Raw genomic sequence first — 22,859 nt, 5'->3', positions numbered from 1 at the left:
TTCCCGCCAATATCCAGCAACTTCGCACAGCCATTGAAGAGCAGTGGGACAACATTGCACAATCAACAGCCTGATCATCTCTATGTGAAGAAGAAGTGTCACGCTACATGAGGCAAATAATGGTCACACCAGATACTGACTGGTTTTCTGATCCATGCCCCTACCATTTTGTTGAAGGTATCTGTAACCAGTCATGTGAAATACATAGATTATGCCCTCATTAATTTATTTAAATTGACTGATTTCCTTATATGAACTGTAACTCAGTAACTCAAATGTTGCGTTTATATTGTTGTTCAGTGTAGTGAAATGTAACAATCGTTACAAGAGGGATATAAAAAGGGATATTTACTACAGGAAATCAATTCCTTCTGCCATATTTAGTTGGGCTTCATGGTTTGACGTGAACTGGCGCCGTGCTTGTCTCACTTCACAGAAATGTACGGTGACCAACAAAGTAAAGGAGATCTCCTTAAAGATTATCCATAGATTCTATCCGTGTAATAGCTTGATTTCTAAATATATTCCTGATGTTACAGTGAATGTAGTTTTTGTGAACTAGAAACAATCTATTGAACACTTACAGTATTTCATAATTGTTTGTGTTGTGAGCTGTTCTGGACAGACGTGATGCTATATCTTGGAAGCAAAATGCATACAACCATTGAAATATCTAAGTTTGACATATTATTTCACACTGACTGAACAATTGAATGTCAGTATGTCATTAATCTTTTTTTTATTAGGGAAAAAATGTCACACATCTAAATGTATGAAGAAAAAGCCTTCATTTTTTACGGATTTTGAAAAATTATTTAGAATTATTGAAATGTATGCAAAACAAAATGTCTCATGTATTCTCTAAATGTCTGTATTTGATTTTATATAATGTGGATATGTTTTGATTTCATTATCCTCTTTGTAATGTCTATGTAACCTGCCTGGCTGTTCTGTGTTTTGTGTTTTGTATGTTACTGTTTAATTTAAAATGTTTCCCTTACCCATTTAGAGGCAAATTTCGTAATTTGCGGTCCTGTAGATCTGATCTGAAAAAAATATTGTCCTGTAAAAGAAACATTATTTTTTACCCGACATGTTTTTAAAAGTTGCAAGGCAGAGGATGAGAGCTAGTAGCGTTTTTACTAACCATCATGATCTCGCGAGCTTACGTTCTGTCGGAAAACAGACGTAAGCTCGCGAGACCGTGATGGTTCGTATGAGGCTACATCGCTAGCAACAGATATAGATAGGATTCCAATGGTGAGAAGGGAAGCCAAAACGAGCAATTGCCAACACGGATTTCCTGTGGGATAAACACACAGGCCTGGCTGCTAAAACGGTAAACAAAACATTGTAAATACACGTGTGCATGTAATTGTATTCGGGTTTCAATGACAAGGTAATCCATGCGAGTCAAAGTACAGTCAGTTAGAATCAAAGCTAACAAGTAGCTAGTAAGATGGCGGTCAAAATTGGCTAGCATTAGGGAGCTAGGTAGCTATTAGCTAACGTTAGCGGCATATTTTCAGAAATAGCCAAACAGTTATTTATTTCGACAAAAATGACAATTTATGCCATTCTTCGCGAAAGCAGTTCGTGTGAAATGGGAGCATTTATGCGAAATATCAGGTCATCGTTTAGTAGCGAATTTAGCATAGCCTTCGTTATGCAGCCAACTCGACTGAATTCTGACGTCGTAGTTAGCTATATTTGTTCTGAGTCAACACATTGCCATTTGTTGTCATGATGGCTAGCGAACTGACTTAGTTGTCAAACTACACATTTGTCATCCCATGTCTTTTTTTTTTTTGTTATCATATTTAGTTAAACTGTCAGTGATTAACCCACGTCATTAAGTTACTTATCTAACATTTGCATTTAGCCAGGTAACAGCTGACGTACCTGGTTGATAACGTTTTTCTTAGCTACTGTTGTTATTCTAAGGCCATCAATACCTAGCTACGTTTTTGTTATTGAGTGCAGTAGGCTAACGTTACTGTACTCTTGACATTTGACTGGCTTAACACTTGTGATCGTGAATACTGCCTAACCACCAGTATTTTTATTTAACATTTGTTTAACTAGGCAAGCCAGTTAACAACAACGGTCTAGGAACAGTGTGTTAACTGCCTTGTTCAGGGGCAGAACGACAGATGTATACCTTGTCAGCTCGGGGATTTGATCTAGAAGCCTTTCGGTTACTGGCCCAACGCCACAATATAGAGTTTGTTTCAAAGCCTACAAATGCAAGTCCTGTTTAATTGTATACCCCCCCACCACCTGTTCCTCACCAGGTTTGCGTTTGCTACTTTTCTTCCTTTTCCCCACAATGCAGCTGCTTATGTATCCCACCCTCCTTTCTGAGTGTAATCCAACCCCTCACCAACTGCAATGAGAATACCAAGTAACAACTCTTGTCTTGTCACAGATGCCACACTCAAGACGGTACCCGTCCTCAGAACTGGCCAGCCGGAGCAGCTATCAAGACCGAGACAGAGGACGCAAGCAGAGGCACCGCAGATCGCCCTCTTTTTCCTCTAGCAGTGACCGGGAAAGGGACAAAGACCGAAGGGGGCGGGGAAACAGACAGGAGGGAAGCTATGCTCGCTCTAGGAGGTGTGTTTTCTATGGTTGTATTATATTTGTTCAGTTGCATACTTAATGATTTGGTATGATAGCTTTTGTACTGTATGATACTTTATCTGGTAGAAATGTTTTCATAGTCTGGAAATCTCAGTAGATTAATGTACCTGTATGGCATTCATTTAATAATGTGTAACTGGAGTTTAAGCAATGTGTCTTCTTAAATGTTCAGACAGCATTGCTCTAACCCATTGTGTTGGCCCACTTTTGCAGCTACAATAATCGCTCGGCAGACCGCAGGCCGTACGACCGACGCTACTGTGAGGGCTATCGGCGCCTGGACCAGAGCCGCGAACGAGACAGAGATCGCGGAAACAGGGAAAGGGAACATGGAGGAGCAGCAGTCGATAGTTACTACGCACCTGACTTATCACCGAGCATGTGTGACTACCGGCGGGGTCGTGAGAGGGAACAGGAGGAGTCATACCGAAGGAAGGGCAGCAGGCGTAAGCACAAACGAAGGCGGCGTAGAACCAGGTCCTATAGCCCATCCTCGTCGGTGAGTACAGCCCGGCCCGAGCTTGTCCTTTAACCCTCCTACTCTTTCTATCTTTCTCTCCTCTCTCTCCCTCATGTCTTTCTCTCTTCTTTCTCTCCCTCATGTATTTCTCTCTACTTCTCTTTAACCTTCTCTTGTCCACAGCTCCTGGACTTGGTAAGTAGTACAATCTTTTTTGTTTTGTTTTTGTCAGCAGGATTTTAGTTTTTTTTGGTTTTAGTAATTAAATCCAAATGTGCTTTCTACAGTCTTTTCATAGAATGAGTTGTGTAGTGAGACATTGTGGATAAAGCATCAGCCACATTTTTATCCTTCTGCATTAAGTAGACATGAATGAGAGGTGACCATAGGTTGGGATGTATCACTGATTTTAATCTCAAACTATTTCTGCTTCATTTCCTTATCATTCTCAGTTTATTTGTTTTCTGGGAAGTACTCTGCTTAATTTTAAGTGAGCAATATTATAATTTGTAGATATTTTTGCTCTTTTATGAATTGGCTTTTTATTCATGAATGGATATGCAGGTTGCTTCCTTATTTGTAAGCAGCACAAGTTAAAAGGTAGAGGGGGAGAGAAGCAGAGGACGAAATGTGATCTTTGACTTGTTCCCTTGCACTATATCCCTATCGTTATATATTTCCTCACGTGGTGTCATACGAATCGCCCAATGACCACCACAACCACTACGTCAACTACAACACCACCCTCCTCCTCCCTCCTCTACCTGTGCCGCCTTCCATCGCCGTGGCTACGGCTGCCCCTGAAAACCCCCTGTCCCCCTGTCGGTCGTGTCGTGACCTGCTGATGCCGTGGGGGCTGCAAACAGCGGAGCGACAGCCGGACGCGGGCACTGAGTGTGAGGGACGACGAGGAAGGGCACCTGATCTGTCGGAGTGGGGACGTCCTGCAAGAGAGATGTACTCACTGCCACTACTCTATCGTAACCCTTCTCCATATGAGTATTTAAAACCATAGAGCATTCACTGACAGGGGAGTGCCTGATGATGATGCCATGGTAGAATGTTGTTCGCTCTAGCTCAAAAAGCAGGGTGGATTGCACACAATGTTGAGGATAGCGGTTTTAGATAAATATTGCTCGTTGTGTTGAAGATATCTAGCTGTGGTATGTTTTTATATCGGAGATATTCAACAAACAAAAAAATATATTCTCCTACCACCGCATTTCCTCAACTTCTTAATTATCTCTTGCGCTTTAGTTTAAATTCAAGTCCAGATCTACAATTTTTTTTATTTTTTAATGCATTTAATTAGGCAAAGCAATTATGAACGTTTTTAAATATTTTTTCCAATCCCTCATATCTAGCCCTTTCCCTCAACTAGCATGTGTATCTAGTAAACATTCATTGGGCCTCTACAACTTACGTTGTCTGCAGTGTTGCAATTTTTTCCTTTGACAGTTGCATCTTTTTAATGCTACACTTCATAGTAAATTTAAGAGCATGATAAAAAACAGTTATCATGATCTCATAACACCCACACAATTAACATAGTTTTACCACTTTCTAGCTCATATCCCTTGCATAACATGTATGTTATCTTCAGTGATTCCCGTTTGGAACCACCCCCCCCCCCCCTAAGTCTACACACATTCACACTTATTTCAGGAAAAGTTTAGCTTGAGTGTGTCTTTTTAATTACATAGGTTAACCAGTAAAACCAAATGCATTCCTCACACTCCCTTGCCCTAAAATAGGCACACCACCACATCTGTAGGGAATATACTTTTGTTTTCCTTCCTATAAGCTGCTGGGGGGCACTCAAATTTACTCCCTCATCTTTCCCCCCCCCCCCTGTTAGTATGTGGACCCCAATTATCATAGGTTATCTAGGACTGTGGAAAATAAAATTATTTTTTTATAGACATCCCATTTGTCCACAACCTGAAAAGGGGAATGGGCGCTAGCATTGAAACGCCTAACTTTTTTGCCTTGGTTTCCCTGCTCCTGTCCACATGTCTAATTCTTCTCTTCCCTTCTTTCCCGCTTTCTCCCTCTCTCTCTCTGTCTTCCAGATGAGATTGTCAGCACTCTGGGGGAAGGCACCTTTGGGAGGGTGATGCAATGTATTGACCATCGCCGGTATGTATCTGCATTAAAAATAACTGCTAGAGATATATACCTCTGTGTAAACTCTGACTGTGTCCCAAATGGCAGCCTATTAGCTAATCTAGTGTACTACTTTTGATCATAGCCCTGTGGGTCCTGGTCAAAAGTAGTGCCCTATAAAGGAAATTAGGTGCCATTTGGGACACAGCCTCTGCCTATATCACCCTCCCATGTAATTATGGATGAGTGGTGTGGCTCTGAGTTTAGCTGGCTGGGCAATTATACCCCATGCAAATGTGTGCCATGCTAATGTCCCTGCCTGGGCTCCCTGAAGCATGATGTGAGTTTGAACTTAAATGTGATTAAAAAAACAAACGTCATTATGGGAACATAAGATGTTGCATAATCAACATGAAAAGGCAAGAATTTACACATCACAATTGTTTTCTTCTATGAAGTAAGGTGGACGTTCATAGTTATAGAATTGGACAAATTTATCATGTTTAGAGATTGAAAAAGCAGGTTTCAAAAGCAATCTTAAGTGTATCCGTCAGTCTTATTTTAGCTACCAAACCTGTGACAACAGGTTTCCAAGCAACAGCACTCTTGGTTAATGTAGATTAACCTCTAACAAGACTCACTTCAGGCAATAAGAGCTTTGCGCCATAAGGTATTCCCTAATGTATTGTGTGTTAGGACTGCACCTAAATTGTGACATTGACATGCGCAATACTTTTGATTTATTGCTCAGTTGACGGTGTTCTCTCCTTCTTGCCGCTTCTCAATCGCCCACACGCATGTAGTCCTGCCCCCTGTCACTCAAGCAGGCAGTTCCTAGTGCTAGAGATTCACTCTGCATGCATTGACCAAAGAACAGCATGCAGTCAACAGATTTTTCCAAACCCTAGCTTTCCACTTTGTTTCTTAATATAAGTGCACGTTTTTGATATTCTATTCGCTTGTGTAACTTGCTCTGTGCAACACGCTAGTTAGTGGGTCTTCGCAAGCTGTCAATGTGCCTAAAACATTTGTTAGGCTAGCCTTTATTACTCATCGCTAGCTAAATCCACTGAGGTAGGGTATATCTTCAGACTTTTGCTCTAATATAGGGTGGTACCAGTGGTGGAGTGTATATCAGAGGAAAAGCCTGAAGAATATTCAAAAAACTTTGTCTGACTGTACCTAAGGTTAGTGCTATGAGGGATCCTTGGGATGTCCATACCTGTAGCCTTACCTTAACTGTTTATCTTTCTCATTCATTGTGTTTTACAGGGGAGGAGCCACTGTTGCTCTGAAGATCATAAAAAATGTGGAGAAATACAAGGAAGCAGCTCGTCTGGAGATCAATGTGCTGGAGAGAATCAATGAGAAAGACCCGGAAAACAAACAGTGAGTATACCTACTACTTTGACCACTGGTGTATTGTTCGTTACCAGTGAAGGGAAATATATATTCAACAATTTAAGATTTTACTGAGAACCAGTTCATATAAGGAAATGGGTAAATGTACATTTCATTAGGCCCTAAACTATCGATTTCACATTACTAGGAAAACAGATATGCATCTGGTAAGGGAAAAAAGTAGAGGTGTGGATTAGAAGACCAGTCAGTATCTGGTGTGACCATCATTTGCCTCATGCAGCGTGATACATCTCCTTCACATAGAGTTGACATTGGCTGTTGATTGTGGCCTGTGGAATGTTGTCCCACTCCTTCAATGGCTACGTGAACTTGTTGGATATTGGCAGGAACTGGAACATGTGATCGATCCAGAGCAGTGCTGAACATGCCCATTTCCACACCCACCATCTAAGCCCTTTTTTGATCAGAAAAAAATGCCCTGTCTCGATCCTGTATCATTTCGTTGTTGTTCGATTATGTTAGCTTTTAGTGTTATTTAATATGAGACTCCTCTTTACTCCCAGCCTGTGTGTGCAGATGTATGACTGGTTCGACTACCACGGACACATGTGTATCTCCTTTGAGTTGCTGGCCCTCAGCACCTTTGACTTCCTCAAGGAGAACAACTACCTGCCTTACTCCATCGCCCAGGTCCGACACATGGCCTACCAGCTATGCCTGTCTGTCAAGTGTAAGTTTATTTATATATATATATTTTTTTAAATTGCCTTTTATTTAACCCGCTAAGTCGTTGAGGGCATGTTCTTTACCATTACCGGCCTGGCATAAGTACACTCAGATGCTATGATGCTACCAGTCATCTAGTCATAATTCTTATTAAAACAGCCTGGCTGTCAAGTGTACGTGCACTACAATATTACGCTACTGTCTTGTTTGTATGGCCTTTTATTTAATCAAATTACTTATCAAGAACACATTCAATTCAACAATTTCAACATGACCTACCGCCATACAGTGGATCTGCAAAGTATTCAGACCCCATTTACTTTTCCACATTTTGTTACATTACAGCCTTAATCTAGAGTTTTTTTCCCCCCTCAATCTACACACAATACCACATAATGACAAAGCATAACAGGTTTTTAGAAATGTTTGCAAATGTATTACACTTTTTAGTAAACTATTACATTTGCATAAGTATTCAGACCCTTTTACTCAGTACTTTGTTGAAGCACCTTTGGCTGCGATTTCAGTCTTGTCTTCTTGGGTATGACGCTACAAGCTTGACACACCTGTATTTGGGGAGCTTCTCCCACTTTTCTCTGCAGATCCTCTCAAGCTCTGTCAGGTTGGGTGGGGAGCATCACTGCACAGCTATTTTCAGGTTGCACCAGAGATGTTTGATCGGGTTCAAGTCCAGGCTCTGGCTGGGCCACTCAAGGACATTGAGACTTGTCCCGAAGCCATGCCTGCATTGTCTTGGCTGTGTGCTTAGGGCTGTTGTCCTGTTGGAAGGTGAACCTTCGCCCCAGTCTGAGGTCCTGAGCGCTCTGGAGCAGGTTTTCATCAAGGATCTCGCTGTACTTTACTCTGTTCATTTTTCCCTTGATCCTGACTAGTCTCCCAGTCTCTACCACTGAAAAACATCCCTACAACATGATGCTGCCCCACCATGCTTCACCATAGGGATGGTGCCAGGTTTCATCCAGACGTGATGCTTGGCATTCAAGCCAAAGAGTTAAATCTTGGTTTCATCAGACCAGAGAAACTTGTTGGCTCTCGTGCCTTTTACTGAGGAGTGGCTTCTGTCTGGCCGCTTTACCATAAAGGCCCGATTGGTTGAGTGCTGCACAGATGGTTGACCTTCTGGAAGGTTCGAACATCTCCACAGAGGAATGCTGTAGCTCCTTCAGTGACCATTGGATTCTTGGTCACCTCCCTGACCAAGGCCCTTCTCCCCCGATTCCTCTGTTTGGCTGGGCAGCCAGCTGAGTTCTAGGAAGAGTCTTGGTGGGTCCAAACTTCTTCCCTTTAAGAATGATTGAGGCCACTGTGTTCTTGGCGTCCTTCAATGCTGCAGACATTTTTTTTTGCCACCTTTTTTTTAATGAACCCCAGATTTGTGCCTCGACACAATCCTATCTCGTAGCTCTGTGGACAATTCCTTCGACCTCATGGCTTGGTTTTTGCTCTGTCAACTGTGGGACCTTATCTAGACAGGTGTGTGGACTCCAATCAAGTTATAGAAATGTCTCAAGGATGATCAATGGAAACAGGATGCACTTGAGCTCAATTACGAGTCTCATAGCAAAGGGGCGGAATAGCTACAGTACCACTCAAAAGTTAGGACACATTCATTCAAAGATTTTTCTTTATTTTGACTATTTTCTACATTGTAGAATAATAGTGACGTCAGCTATGAAGTGACACATGGAATCATGTAGTAACCAAAAAAGTGTTAAACAAATCAAAATGTTTTATTTGAGATTCTTCAAAGTAGCCGCCTTGATGACAGCGTTGCACACTCTTGGCATTCTCTCAACCAGCTTCATGAGCTGGTCACCTGGAATGCATTTCAATTCACCGGTGTGCCTTGTTAATTTGTGGTATTTCTTTCCTCAATGCGTTTGAGCTAGTCAGTTGTGTTGTGACAAGGTAGGGGTGGTATACAGAAGGTAGCCCTATTTGGTAAAACACCAAGTCCATATTATGGCAAGAGCGGGCTTCATTGTCGGATTGCTGCAAATAAACCACTAATTAAAGGACATCAATGAGAAGAGATGCTTGGACCAAGAAATGCAAGCAATGGACATTAGACCGGTGGAAATCTGTCCCTTGGTCTGACTAGTCCAAATTTGAGATTTTTGGTTCCAATCACCATGTCTTTTGGAGACGCAGAGTAGGTGAATGGCTGATCTCTGCATGTGTGGTTCCCACAGTGAAGCATGGAGATGGTGTAGGGGTGCTGGTGACACTGTCTGTGATTTATTTAGAATTCAAGGCACACTTAACCAGGATGGCTACCACAGCATTCTGCAGCGATGCGCTATCCCATCTGGTTTTGGGCTTAGTGGGACAATCATGTGTTTTTCAACAGGACAATGACCCAACACACCTCCAGTTAGTGTAAGGGCTATTTGACCAAGGAGAGTGAGGGCGTGCTGCATCAGATCTGGCCTCCACAATCCCCTGACCCCAACCAAATTGCGATGGTTTGGGATGAGTTGGACCGCAGATTGAAGGAAAAGCAGCCAACAAGTGCTCAGCATATGTGGGAACTCCTTCAAGATGGTTGGAAAAAGCATTCCAGGTGAAGCTGGTTGAGAGAATGCCAAGAGTGTGCAAAGCTGTCATCAGGGCAAAGGGTGGCTACTTTGAAGAATCTCAAATATAAAATCGATTTTGATAACTTTTCTTTTTGGTTACGACATAACGTGTTCATAGTTTTGATGTCTTCACTATTTTTCTACAATGTCAGATAGTAAATTTAAAGAAAAGCCATAGAATGAGTAGGTGTCAGCTTTTGACTGGTACTGTATGTAGAGAAGGTATTTGTTTAAAAAAAAAATGTAATGCATTTGCTAAAATGTGTAACCTGTGTTCACTTTGAAATGTTTTATTTAATACATTTTAGAATAAGGCTGTGACGTAACAATGTGGAAAACGGACGAGGTCTGTATACTTTCCGAATGCACTGTAAGTCTCACTCCAACAACCCCTATATAGATCTCCCCTTGAGACTGAGAGGTTGGAATAAAAGGCCACCGTTGTTTACAATAAGAAGCCTTTAGCCACATGAGGGCATTGTTGGTTCAAACACCTGTCAGAAGAGGAGTGCTCTTTTCATTCACCACCATCGAATGTGGATGTCTCGTTTGTTAGGATATTAACTGGGATTTTCTCCTCACAGTTCTTCATGATACCAAGCTGACACACACAGACCTGAAGCCAGAAAACATCCTGTTTGTCAATTCCGACTTCACCATGACCTATAACGTAGAGAAGGTGAGACGAGAAGTCATGCCTCAGGATAATGGGCTTTCTTCAGAGCCTGTTTTGCGTTCACCAAGGTTGCACCCCAAATGGCACCCTATTTCCTAATAGTGCACTACTTTTAACTACTTTATAGGTTAAAGGGTACCATTTGGGATGCATCCTGAGTGTCATAGCAGGCCTTAAGTGCAGATGATGACTTGGCATAAATGTACCAGAGCAAAACAAATGAAGCATTTTCTGTTTGGATACGGGTATGGTTAATGTCAAGGTTACTAGATATCAGAAATGGAGTAATCAAGGCATCACTCACTGGCCTCTTTCTAAAAGTTGACTTTTTACTTGTTTCATGAGGTTTGAAATTAGTTCAGTGATAGTGTGTTTATTTTATTTATTTATTTATAGGACATTTTCTGTTTTTAAACCATGTCCCTTTTCACCTTCCTGCCTACAGAAGCGTGAAGAGCGGACCGTGAAGAGCACGGATGTACGGGTGGTGGACTTTGGCAGTGCCACGTTTGACCACGAGCACCACAGCACCATCGTCTCCACACGGCACTACCGCGCCCCAGAAGTCATACTAGGTGAGTGACTTCAGTTGGCTGATCAATTGGATGAGGACTAGGGCTGTTACAGTGACCGTATTACGGCCACACCGGTGGTCACGATTCACGACGACAGTCAAATTCCACATTACCATTTAGTCACGATAATTAGGCTTCTCCAAGCTCTGATGCTGCCTATGGTAGGCTACTAATGACCAAACTTGCTAACTGCCTGGTACTCAGCACTCTATTGTCCCTCTAATCACTGACATCAATGCAAATGTTTTCAAAAATGTAATCAAACACTTCGTTAGAGCCCATGAGTTCATGTTGTGCAACATTTTTATAGGCTATGTGATGGCCTCTTAAGAAGAGGGTCCCATCAGCTTTCTAGGCAAGGCTTACTATATTTATTATTCAACTTTCCTAATATTAAGCACATCGTAAAGAGAAGCAACAGGAGTATAGCCTACCTGGCAGGCATGAAAATGAACCACGGGGAAAGCGTGCTCAATTCGCTAATTAAGTGCATGGATGACATATTTTTTTAGAGACCGATCCATGATAATGGGTCATTCTAAATCGAAACAAATTTCACACATACAGTGCATTCAGAAAGTATTCCGGCCACTTCACCTTTTCCACAAAATGTGGAAAGTGAAGGGATCTGAATACTTTCTGAATGCACTGTATATTATTTAGTGTATGTAAAGAAAATATTAAATTAAGAATAGGCTAATATTCACCCATCACATGATGATGATTAAATGTCATGGTCAAAACATATTGATGCAGTAGTAGCTAAGATGGGGAGAAGTCTGTCTATAGTAATGTGATGCTCTGCCTTAACACTATCAACAAGGCAGGTCCTACAGGCCCAAGTTTTGTCACACCTTGACTACTGTTCAGTCGTGTGGTCAGGTGCCACAAAAAAGGACTTAAGAAATTTGCAGTTGGCTCAGAACAGGGCAGTACGGCTGGCCATTGGATGTACACAGAGCTAATATTAATAATATGTATGTCAATCTCTCCTGACTCAAAGTGAAGGAGAGATTGACTTCATCACTACTTGTATTTATGAGAGGTATTGACATGTTGAATGCACTGAGCTGTCTGTCTAAACTACTGGCACACAGCTCGGACACCCATGCATACCCCGCAGACATGCCACGAGGTCTCTTCAGTCCCCAAATCCAGAACAGACTATGGGAGGCTCACAGTACAACAGAGCCATGACTACATGGAACTCTATTCCACAAGCAATAAAATTCGATTTAAAAAACAGATTAAAAAAAACACCTTATGGAACAGCGGGGACTGTGAAGCAACGCAAACATTGCCACAGACACATGCATACACACACGATTACATACACACTCTAAATACACATGGATTTAGTACTGAATATATGTGGTGAAGTAGGGGCCCGAGGGCACACAGTGTGTTGTGAAATCTGTGAATGTATTGTAATGTTCTAAAGGTATTATCAAGTGCTTGTCACATTGTGAATGAGAGACTGATGAAGTGTGTACAGCCTGCGCAATAAACAAAGCTGAGCTAGTGCCTTTTCGTGACTTTTTTTCAAATCATTATTCTCATGCAGCTTTAGTGTATTAAAAATCTAAACATATAGCCCAACATTTTGTCACAACTAAAGTTACGTGGATAACTCTAAATTAAGCATATAGGAGTACCTATTTCTTTGTTAACCGCTTAACATAGAATAGCCGCATGTGTGCACTCAAATTGTTTGGAGAAAATATTCTATTTAATTCCGTTATGTTCAATTGTATTCTTCGTATTATAACATTTTAATCAAATCATGTCTGCTAAATGAACTAGTGTAGCCCACAGCCATATGGCATAACCAGATCCGGGCTTAACATGGACAACTAAGAGTATGCTATTCTGTTCTTCTGAAATATACATTTTCTTTATATCATGCTTCTTTAGACCGGTCTAAAATAAATAATTGATTTATTGGGAAGGTGTAGGCTATATTACATGGATTTATTAGACTGTTTTAATGTAGATGTTCTAAAGGTCAGCATCAGTGGCTTGTAGGCAATGTTTGGAAGTCAGGAGATGCCAAATGTGTTTTGTTAATTAATGGTCAAATTACTGTGACTGGCAGTTATTTGCTTGACAATGTCATGACCGCCACAGCCCAAATGAGGACTATTCTAAACTAAGGCTGGTGTAGCCACTACGTTGGCAATGAACTGCTATAGTCTGTGTGGTTGGGTGAGGAAGGCTATTCTAAAACAGAGGGGGGGTGTTCCTTGGCAGTCGCGTTGAACTGCCATACCCTGCCAGTTCTGTTCCAGTCAGGTAGACACTGAACAACTCAGTCAGACACTAAGTGCAGTTGATCGGCTTAACCTCGCTCAGTAGTGCATGAGATAATTAGTTGAGTGTGCTTTGAGCAGGGTTGATTTGTCTTTTTACGTAATTTTAAAAGCTCAAGGTGTACGCTTACCCTTGGCCATGTTATGTGGCTTGGGTAAGGCCTCCCTTGTTCTATCTAAAGAAACTCAAAAGCTGCACACTCACCCTCTTGATCCGAAGTGCTAGTTGTGAAGTGACGGACAATGTTTAGGCAGAAAGCTGCTGTGTTGTAATTTGATTTGTTGCTTTTGATAAATCAAAGCACTGGCGCTAGTGTCTTAAATAGTTTTTCCTGCTGTTTTTATTAGGTTCCACCAGCCTACACCAATTCATTATGTGTTGAATAATACGCGGCCATTTCCTGGACACAGATTAAGCCTAGTCCTAGACTAAAAGATGAGCTAAATGGAGAATCTCAATTTAAATACTTTTTAATCCAGCATTAGGCTTAATCTGTCTCCGGGAAACCACCCCGAGGAAATGTTACTTTCCACCCATTATGTGTTTTGTCCTGCAGAGCTGGGCTGGAGCCAGCCATGTGACGTGTGGAGCATCGGTTGCATCCTGTTTGAGTACTACCTAGGCTTCACCCTGTTCCAGGTAAAACCCCACTTCACTTCCCAACCCATTTCTGTCTATGGCGACAGCTGCCTTTCTAGATTGGTCGATTCAGGTTGACGGGAAGGACTGAACAAAGCCCAGAATAGCTTGCTGCCTGGTCACTCGGATTGGTCAGCCCGGAGTCGGACCAGTATCACACCAACATGTGTACCCACAAATACATTTGCACACGTGCAAGAAAACACGCACATGTTGAGCCGGAGAAAGCAGCAGGGAGAGACAGCTGCTAATCCTATTGAGGATCAACCCTTGGTTGAGGTCGTCCTCCGTGTTCTGAGTTTTGCTTGGCTGTGCTTCTAACACCATAGATGCTAGCTCACACATTCTATTCAAAGCTCTCAACTTCAGCCATATTTTACTCAGCGTTTATTAAAATTGTTTCAAGATAGGTGAGCGCTCTGATAATGGTCTGTTTGCATCGCTGATATCCACAATCTACTTTTATGGCTATTTTATACATTGAATGAGAAATAGCCATGGTGAATCTTAATTTTATCACCATCTTGTTTGTTCATCCCTTCCTCAGACTCATGATAACAGGGAGCATCTGGCTATGATGGAGAGAATACTGGGGCCAGTGCCCTCCAGGATGATACGCAAGACGAGGTCAGAGCTCACACACACACACATACGACCAGGTGCATCTGTGTAGTTAGTTGCAGGTCAAAAAGCAATCCAACACACACACCCATAGCATCAAAGTGAAGTTTGGTCCATGCCACATTTTAAAGGGCCTTTTTGTTAGCGATGATTGTCATTATGTCTTGCGTCGAACCCCGTGGCAACTCTTTCCAGGGTGCTGCCCCTGCATGCACGTGCACACAAACTGTTCTTCAAAGGATTTTTATTTCTGTATGCCACGCCTCAATCTTTGACAATTTCTCAACTCAGGAAGCAGAAATATTTTTACCGCGGCCGTCTGGACTGGGACGAGAGCTCGTCAGCTGGGAGATACGTGAGGGAGAACTGCAAACCCTTACGGGTAAGAGAGCAGCTCCTTTTCCCTCCTTGTGTAGCACCCCACTACTTTATCTTCCTTGACCTCTACCTCTCATTCACCCTCTCATATCGGATTAACCAGGAATTTCTAAAATCATCCTCTCTTTAGACAAATTAACCCTAACCCCGACTCTAGTATCAACGGTTCCTGATTTTCATTGTTATGCAAATCACATCTCTGTATACCATCGCTCTTTCTGTCTCTCTCTCTCTCAGAGATACCTGTTGTCGGAAGCTGAGGAGCACCATCAGCTGTTTGACCTAATTGAGAGCATGCTGGAGTACGAGCCCACTAAGCGCCTGGTTCTGGCCAACTCCCTCAGACACCCGTTCTTTGAATCGGGGACAGCAGGCGACGCAGTGGGGGGGAAGAGCTGGGAGGGCAACCGCGACATCAGCCGGTGACCCAGGGCCTCCATACTCTTAAGGATAGAGGGATTTAAGGTGGACCAGACAGATATGACCGCTTAAGGTGGTATATCACAGCATGAACCTGTTCCCTCCTGCTTACTATACTGCCCCACCTCCACAGCCAGGAGAGGGGCTCATGCTGGCAGCTAGAAGAACTTCAGAAAAGGACAGTCCTCTTAGTCCTCTCAGCTTCTACTCCCAACAGAAGACATGACGAGATTAGTTTTTTTTTTTTTCTTTCTTTTTTTTTGTTGCCCAACCTTAAACTACCCAGCTCCAGTCTTCCGCATGTAAAGAAAAGGACCGGTCTGGTCTAGGTCCGTTTAAGTGGAACACTAGTGAGAGCAAGAGGGACCCTCGCTACATAATCAAATATTGTGACCCTTTCGTTTGATGTCAGACAATTGGCGAAGAGGGGCATTGTAACGTGGTTCGTTCTTCCATTTAAAGAGCACTATTTATTTGGAAACCATCGATCTGGACTAATGTTAGCCAACTGGATGACATCTTTTGTCAATGAGTGATTGACACACCACATTGTTTATATAGGCCTCTCCTATTGCTATATTTATTTCTGTTACATAAATGCTTTCGAGGAGAGGGATTATGCTGCCATATTAATGTAATAATAGTACTCACACCTAGACGTGTTTTCGCAGCTGGTCCTCTTGTCTGGGGAACTGACCCACACACACACAATGCAAACTGCCTTTTATACTTTGTGATAGGCTCAGGCTTGTGGTCTGAGAGCGCACGTACCCACAGGGTCATAGTAGTCATGTGTGGCATCCCAATGCCACATGCACACAGCAGCACAGTTTACAGTATTTATTATGAGGCTGCTGCTGGTCATCTCCCTGTACAGTACTTTTTGTATGAAATTTAAATGTGTAAAACTGTATATATGTATGATTGTTTAGAATTAAAGTTAAGTCCTCCTTTGCCAGGGCTGATAGTGCTGTTAATGTCAGCTTTGGCCTCTGGCACAGTTATGCGAAGGCTTTTTGTCTTCGATGCTTGACTGTGTCTTTGAATCCCTGATTTATCTTGTGACTGTAGCCCTTAGGAGGACTTGTGTGTGTGTGTCTGGCAAAACTAGTGTTGGCATAAGATATAGCAGGCTGTCAGGAAACCCCTTAATAACCCTGGCCTATTGCTCTATTTCATAGTATTTTATTACCAACTCTACTACTACTAACCAAATTAGTCTGTAGCGCTACAATCTTCATTTTCCTTCATTCTGATCTTCTCCCCACCTCAACCCTATTAGAGGAGGTCCAAGGTCCCTTCCCCCTCAGATGTTCTCCGCCAATGTGCTTTGAGAAGGAATAGGTAGAATGCAAGGAAAGATTGAGGTTCACTCTTGGAATCTCTTCTGAAGTCTGCCTTCCAGATCTGACAGAGCAGGCTCACCCACCGGAAGGGCCAAGGACAAGGGGATCCGCTGTGGCAGCCGCCTGGCAGGTGTACTTAACGTCATGGGTACTCCTCCGTCTGTCACTAACTCGTCATCTCTACTACCTTAGTCTCTTTGCCTCACTGTCCCTGGCCTGCTTTCCCTCACTCCATCTGTTTCTCCCATCTGCTACCATAAACGTTAGAGCAAAGCTTAGCAAAGCAAGAATCTGTAGAGATATGCTGGTAAACTAAGGCAGACAAAGTTCATTCAGACCCCTTGACCTTTTTACATTACATCCTTATTCTAAAATGTAACCCCTGCCCTTCCTCATCAATCTACACACAATATCCCATAATGACAAAGCAAGACATTTTGCAAATGTATTTAAAAAAAAAAAGAAGCCTGATTTGGTGGATTGCTGCAGAGATGGGAGAACGTTCCAGGAGGACAACCATCTCCACAGAGGAACTCTGACAGAGTGACCATCGGGTTCTTGGTCACCTCCCTGACCAAGGCCCTTCTCCCTTGATTGCTCAGTTTGGCTGGGCAGCCAGCTGAGTTCTAGGAAGAGTCTTGGTGGTTCCAAACCTCTTCCATTTAAGAATTATGGAGGCCTCTGTTCTTGGGGACCTTCAATTATGCAGAAATTTGTTGATACCCTTCCCTAGATCTGTGCCTCGACACAATCCTGTCTCGGAGCTCTACGGACAATTCCTTCAACCTCATGGCTTGGTTTTTGCTTTGACATTCACTGTCAACTGTGGGACCTTATCTATAGACAGGTGTGTGCCTTTCCAAATCATGTCCAATCAATTGAATTTACCACAGGTGGACTCCAAGTTATAGAAACAGCTCAAGGATGATCAATGGAAACAGGATGCGCCTGAGTCTCATAGCAATGGGACTGAGTACTCATTTACATAAATACATTTTTTTTTAAACAAATGCCTTATCTTTGCTAAAAATTCTCAACTTCTTTTGCTTGGTCATTATTTAGTATTGTGTGTAGATTGAGGGGGAAAATGTAATACATTTTAGAATAAGTCTTTAATGTAACAAAATGTGGAAAAGGGGAAGGGGTCTGAATACTTTCCGAATGCACTGTATATGTAGCAACCAAGGCAGACATTAGGGTGAGAGTTAAGTTCACTGGATGAACAAAACTATTAACCTTTTAAACGTCTAGCTATAGAAATAAATACAAAATAACCCAAACAACCAAGTTTTATAATTGAGATTGTGTATATATTTTTTTGTATTACCAGTATATTTCCATCAGTCAATGTATAGACATGATCAGGTACAAAGTGGTGGAAGGCTGATGGGTCATGGTTAGACGTTTCCACAGGATCTTGACCTGTTATTGCATCAATGAATCGGTTTACTTCAATTGGCAGCTATTCTAAAGAAAATGGTCCCCCCCCCCCACCACTCTGATATTGAAAATAAACTGAACTAACCAAATTTAAGAAATGGGAATCGGTCATTCCAAGTCATCATTGAAATCAACATGACATGCTTGTTTCTTTCCTACACTGGTTTGTTTGCGACCCTGTAGGTTCTAATTAAATAAGTAGCGCTTACGTCTTCAGCTAATCTGCCTGAGAAGCTAGGAGGGTCATCTGTTAAATCCCCATAAGAGGGACTAGTGCGCATTTGTCCGGTAAAGTGGCTAGTCTCAACCTCAAACAATGCTGTCACTGTGAGGAATTATTTGGAGTACTTTACTTTATTGGATACTGCAAATAGACAATATTTACAGGTATGTGCAATTAGAAAAGGATGCACATCACACTTGAAATTGCCTTGCATAGATTTTAGTTTTGATAATGTATTTGTAATTATTTATCCGTATGTGTTGGCTGTATTCTAAATAATGTAGTTGACATTGGTTCTATTGTCGTTGATAATGCCCCCCTTTTTAAGACTGTTCAGGTCAACTTGCAATCAGACACTGCATGCATTTAGTTGTGTCGTTTCCCTCCTTTTGAACTCCCAACTCAATCATTATCCTGTCTTTGCTGTTGACAGGTCTGAAGAACAGCCCATCAGTCAAGTTCCTCCAGTCAGTCAGCTGAGAGATACTGAAACACTACTGTAGTGCTCAAAGCAGCACACACACACACACACACACACACACAACTAGATGGATCTTATGGTGGATCTTAAGTCCCTGGGTGATCCCATCAAGCAGTTCAGCGACTATGTGTCAGGGACGGGGACCAAACCGGACAACAAAATAGGCACCAAAAAGAGCACAGGGGCCAGACGGAAGAGCGTAGTCGTGAGCACCGGGGCCAGACGGAAGAGTGTAGTTGTAGTCCGGAGGCACAGCATAGTCAGGAGGAAGAGTGTCCCTTGCGCCAAAACTTGCACCAAGCAGAGAGCCGTACCAGACTCCTGGCTCAGTGCATACCAGGCTGACATTCAGAGAGAACGGTAGGGATGGTTGGCCATTGTTTTTAGTAGATATAAAACCATTAAAGGCCAGTTTCCTGGAAGGAAATTAATCCTGGACTAAAGAGCACTTTCAATGGAGATTCTTAATTGAGCATGCTTTTTAGTCCAGGACTAGGCTAAATCTGTGTCTGGGAAACCGACCCGTAGAGCTTACATGGATAAGTATCAAACTTTTAGGTATATCTGCTTGGGAGACTAACAAAATGCCACTGAAGCATCTCTAATGTTTACGTATTGTGCTACTGTAGGAAACTGAGAGAGAAGAAGATTGCAGAAAGGTCCATCAGAAGGAGGAGTCAGCATTTCAGGAGCCAGCACTGCCTCCCAAAGGTAATTGAGTCTGTGTGCATGTCATGTGTGACTGGTCATAATAACAGAAGGTCACTCATTCAATAGGCATCTGATCCGAGAGTATATCAATTTAATTTTGAAGGAGTAATGGGTGAAACTTGAATCACAAGAGACCTATTCTAATTGAATTGACCTATGTCTCTCGTTTATATGAAGGGATTACAAGTGTACTGTTGGCCAGGATTTTAGACTTACAAAAGGCATAATTGAACCTTTCTTTTTTTTTCTATCTTCATGTAGAGTAAGACAAATGCCAAGAGGAACCAGAAATCTGTGAAGGATGATTCGCTGTTTGGTGCCTTCCAGGGGCTCAGTCTGAACGTGACGGGAGGTGCCCAGAGCTCGATGGCCTCAGGCGGGGACCAGTGTAAAATAATGTGAGGCAAAAGACTTGACTCATATAACCTGGCCTAGGCTTCCAGGGCCGAGGCAACATATCACCTAACACTTTAATCTCGTTCACCAGCAGGCTCTCTGTTGACATGTGTATGGGATAACAATTGAGACTGGGGACGAGGTTACCTACACTTTCCCTTGAGACATTCTGAGAAGACTGAACTACGGGGAAAAACAACAGGTTGTTGATGAGAAATCACAATGAAGCCAAAGTTTTAAAGGTAGACTCAACAATATGATGTAGATGCAGAAAGTAAACAGAATAGGCTGTTGGGTCCCGTACCTACCACGTTGGGCTCCTGAGTGGCGCAGCGGTCTAAGGCACTGCATCTCAGTGCTAGAGGCATCACTACAGACCCTGGTTCGATTCCGGTCTGTATCACAACCGGCCGTGATTGGGAGTCCCAAAGGGTGGCGCACAATTGGCCCAGTGTTGTCCGGGTTAGGATTTGGCCGGGGTTGGCCGTCATTGTAAATAAGCAATTTGTTCTTAACTGACTTGTCTAGTTAAATAAAACCTATTTTTTATATGGTATTTGACAGTATCAAAATTGTCTAAGAAAAAAAAAAGCATGCATTTTTATCAATTTTGGGTTAGGCATAAGGTTAGCAGTTAGGTTAATCACTTTTTAAGAAGAGAAATTGTACAAATAGGTGGAGTTTGACTTTGTTGCTGTGGTAACTAGTTACGACTCTCTAACAGCTTGAAGCAAACCTGTGCGCATGTGCAAATACTGTGTGAGAGCGTCATCTTGCATCTCCCTATATCCCAATATCTGCGGTGCTGCTCATGGCAACGTCATTTTGCTGAGTCTACCTTTTCAGTTGGTTTATTAAAGATGCTAGTGCACTTACCCCCTTCATATCAGACACCATAAGCTCTGGGGGCCATGCGCCTGTCATCAATGTCTATTTTTATTTTATTTAATAAATCATTTTGACAGTAACCCTCAAAAGTCAATCATAAACCTTTTCAATGTCCATATGTATTAAGAAGCTAAGTGTTTGTTTTTTGGGCTTCAGAAATGTGACTGAAAAAAGTGCCTCAGGCCTTGTAGCAACTGTAATGACTGCCAATAATGTACTAGCTGCTAATGTAATAACTTTTGCATTCATAATGTAATAAATGCCGATAATGTAATAAATATGCTGAACGCATAACAAGGTTTTTGCGCACAATGTAATGATTATTACATTGTGAATAGTGTAACTTTAACCAATGTAATATTCACTCTTTTTATTTTCGTGCTTCAGTAATAGCTGACTACACACCAAACCACATTTCTGAATCCTAGATCTAAACCTGACTTTAGCAGTAATATCAATACACACCCACAGCCCCAGTCAGTCAGTGAATCTGCCTGTGTAAATGAGGGAGTGAGTGAGCGTGTGCGGGGGGGGGGCTACTACTAAAATCTACTACTACTACTAAAATCTCAACTAATATGCAATGTTTTTTTAATAGATATAACCCTGAAATGAGTCAGGTGATGTCCCCGGAACAAACTAAGTACTAGACAAAAATGTGGGACCATGACATAACGTCCTGACCACTTTAGGCAACCATTTTTTGATGTTCCGGGGACATCCTAATGACACATTTTTGTTAGCAGGGACGTTCCCTTGGGACCATCATGCAAACATCCTAATGACTAGTAAAATGAAAGTCCTGAGAACGTCCTAAAAAGGTTAGTGACATCTTGGTAACTAAATATTGTTCTGGAGGCAGCTGTGTAGAGTGGGTCAATGTGAGAAAAGGGTCAATATCTGGGGATAACTTGATCTATACAATGAGTACAGAAATCATTAACACCTGCTCTTGGCTCCCAAGTGGCGCAGTGGTCTAAGGCACTGCATCTCAGTGCTAGAGGGGTCACTACAGACCTTGGTTTGTTTCCAGGCTGTATCACAACCGGCCATGATTGGGAGTCCCACAGGGCGGCGCACAATGGGCCCAGCGTCATCCAGGTTAGTTAGGCCGGGTAGGCCATCATTGGAAATAAGAATTTGAGACATGGATTTGTACAGTATGTGTGCCATTCAGTGTGAATGGGCAAGACATTTAAGTGCCTTTGAACCGGGTATGGTAGTAGGTGCCAGGTGCACCGGTTTGTGTCAAGAACTGCTACGGTGCTGGGTTTTTCACACTCAACAGTTTCCTGTGTATCAAGAATGGTCCTCCACCCAAAGAACGGACATCCAGTCAACTTGATACAACTGTGGGAAGCATTGGAGTCAACATGGGCCAGCATCCCTGTGGAACGCTTTTGACACCTTGTAGAGTCCATGCCCTGACGAATTGAGGCTGTTCGAAAGGGCAAATGGGTTCTATGGACATAATGAATGCCTTGGAAGATGTGTTCCACGACACGTGTCGCTAGCGGAGAGGAACTGACATTCCACAGTGTAGCACTATTTTCCAGAGAACGCATGGAGCCCGGAGTTGATTATCGCTTTTATACCGATGGCTATAATTTAACCACTAGAAATTTTAATTTGCTGATAAATGTGTTCAACATCCACTGAAGTAGCAAGCAAGTTTACTAGACAGCTACAGTAGTTGGTTGCTGTGGAAACAGACTTGCTAGTTTAGCTAACCAAACCATCAGTCCTAGTTTGCCTTTATGAAAATCGAGTTCAACAATACCAATACTGTTTTCAATTTGACTTTTGCTTTCAAAAGCATCTCAAACAAAACATGTCAAAATTAACTATAGCCATTGAA

At 42.3% G+C, this 22,859-nt stretch overlaps 2 protein-coding genes across 6 annotated transcripts; both read left to right on the top strand.

Moving 5' to 3' along the window:
* Positions 1-1,124: 1,124 nt before the first annotated feature.
* On the top strand, positions 1,125-16,470 carry clk2a (CDC like kinase 2a). 2 transcript variants are annotated; one of them, XM_036971166.2, is made up of 13 exons: positions 1,125-1,339; positions 2,429-2,616; positions 2,857-3,142; positions 3,970-4,060; positions 5,176-5,242; positions 6,482-6,598; positions 7,135-7,301; positions 10,482-10,576; positions 11,019-11,148; positions 14,015-14,097; positions 14,645-14,724; positions 15,010-15,100; positions 15,334-16,470. In XM_036971166.2, the coding sequence occupies exons 2-13, from the start codon at positions 2,429-2,431 to the stop codon at positions 15,520-15,522; spliced, it is 1,584 nt and encodes a 527-aa protein (XP_036827061.1). In that variant the 5' UTR covers positions 1,125-1,339; the 3' UTR covers positions 15,523-16,470. The 2 variants fall into 2 exon arrangements, with proteins under 2 accessions (XP_036827061.1, XP_090084359.1); XM_090228233.1 differs by lacking the exon at positions 3,970-4,060 and having other exon boundaries at positions 1,182-1,339.
* A 420-nt stretch (positions 16,471-16,890) lies between these two features.
* Positions 16,891-21,300, top strand: LOC149970299 (uncharacterized). Of its 4 annotated transcripts, none has more exons than XM_090228235.1 (5): positions 16,891-17,010; positions 18,959-19,366; positions 19,636-19,717; positions 19,979-20,115; positions 20,205-20,669. In XM_090228235.1, the coding sequence occupies exons 2-5, from the start codon at positions 19,074-19,076 to the stop codon at positions 20,233-20,235; spliced, it is 543 nt and encodes a 180-aa protein (XP_090084361.1). In that variant the 5' UTR covers positions 16,891-17,010; positions 18,959-19,073; the 3' UTR covers positions 20,236-20,669. The 4 variants fall into 4 exon arrangements, with proteins under 4 accessions (XP_090084361.1, XP_090084362.1, XP_090084360.1 ...); XM_090228236.1 differs by lacking the exon at positions 16,891-17,010 and adding an exon at positions 18,575-18,689 and having other exon boundaries at positions 20,208-21,300; XM_090228234.1 differs by lacking the exon at positions 16,891-17,010 and adding an exon at positions 18,586-18,689.
* Positions 21,301-22,859: the final 1,559 nt, after the last annotated feature.

The sequence above is a fragment of the Oncorhynchus mykiss genome, chromosome 30 (genome assembly GCF_057628025.1).
Source record: "Oncorhynchus mykiss isolate SJ-2025 chromosome 30, ASM5762802v1, whole genome shotgun sequence".
NCBI lineage: Eukaryota > Metazoa > Chordata > Actinopteri > Salmoniformes > Salmonidae > Oncorhynchus > Oncorhynchus mykiss.
The sequence above is the reverse complement of the archived record's forward strand: the minus strand, read 5'-3'. Positions and strand labels throughout refer to the sequence as shown.

Excerpts from the sequence above, each read along its gene's own strand:
- clk2a (XM_036971166.2), top strand. The coding sequence starts at position 2,429 with ATGCCACACTCAAGACGGTACCCGTCCTCAGAACTGGCCAGCCGGAGC. Across the intron at positions 14,098-14,644 it reads TAGGCTTCACCCTGTTCCAG|ACTCATGATAACAGGGAGCA; the intron begins GTAAAACCCCAC and ends TCCCTTCCTCAG. Across the intron at positions 15,101-15,333 it reads AGAACTGCAAACCCTTACGG|AGATACCTGTTGTCGGAAGC; the intron begins GTAAGAGAGCAG and ends TCTCTCTCTCAG.
- LOC149970299 (XM_090228235.1), top strand. The coding sequence starts at position 19,074 with ATGGATCTTATGGTGGATCTTAAGTCCCTGGGTGATCCCATCAAGCAG. Across the intron at positions 19,367-19,635 it reads GCTGACATTCAGAGAGAACG|GAAACTGAGAGAGAAGAAGA; the intron begins GTAGGGATGGTT and ends GTGCTACTGTAG. Across the intron at positions 19,718-19,978 it reads GCCAGCACTGCCTCCCAAAG|AGTAAGACAAATGCCAAGAG; the intron begins GTAATTGAGTCT and ends ATCTTCATGTAG.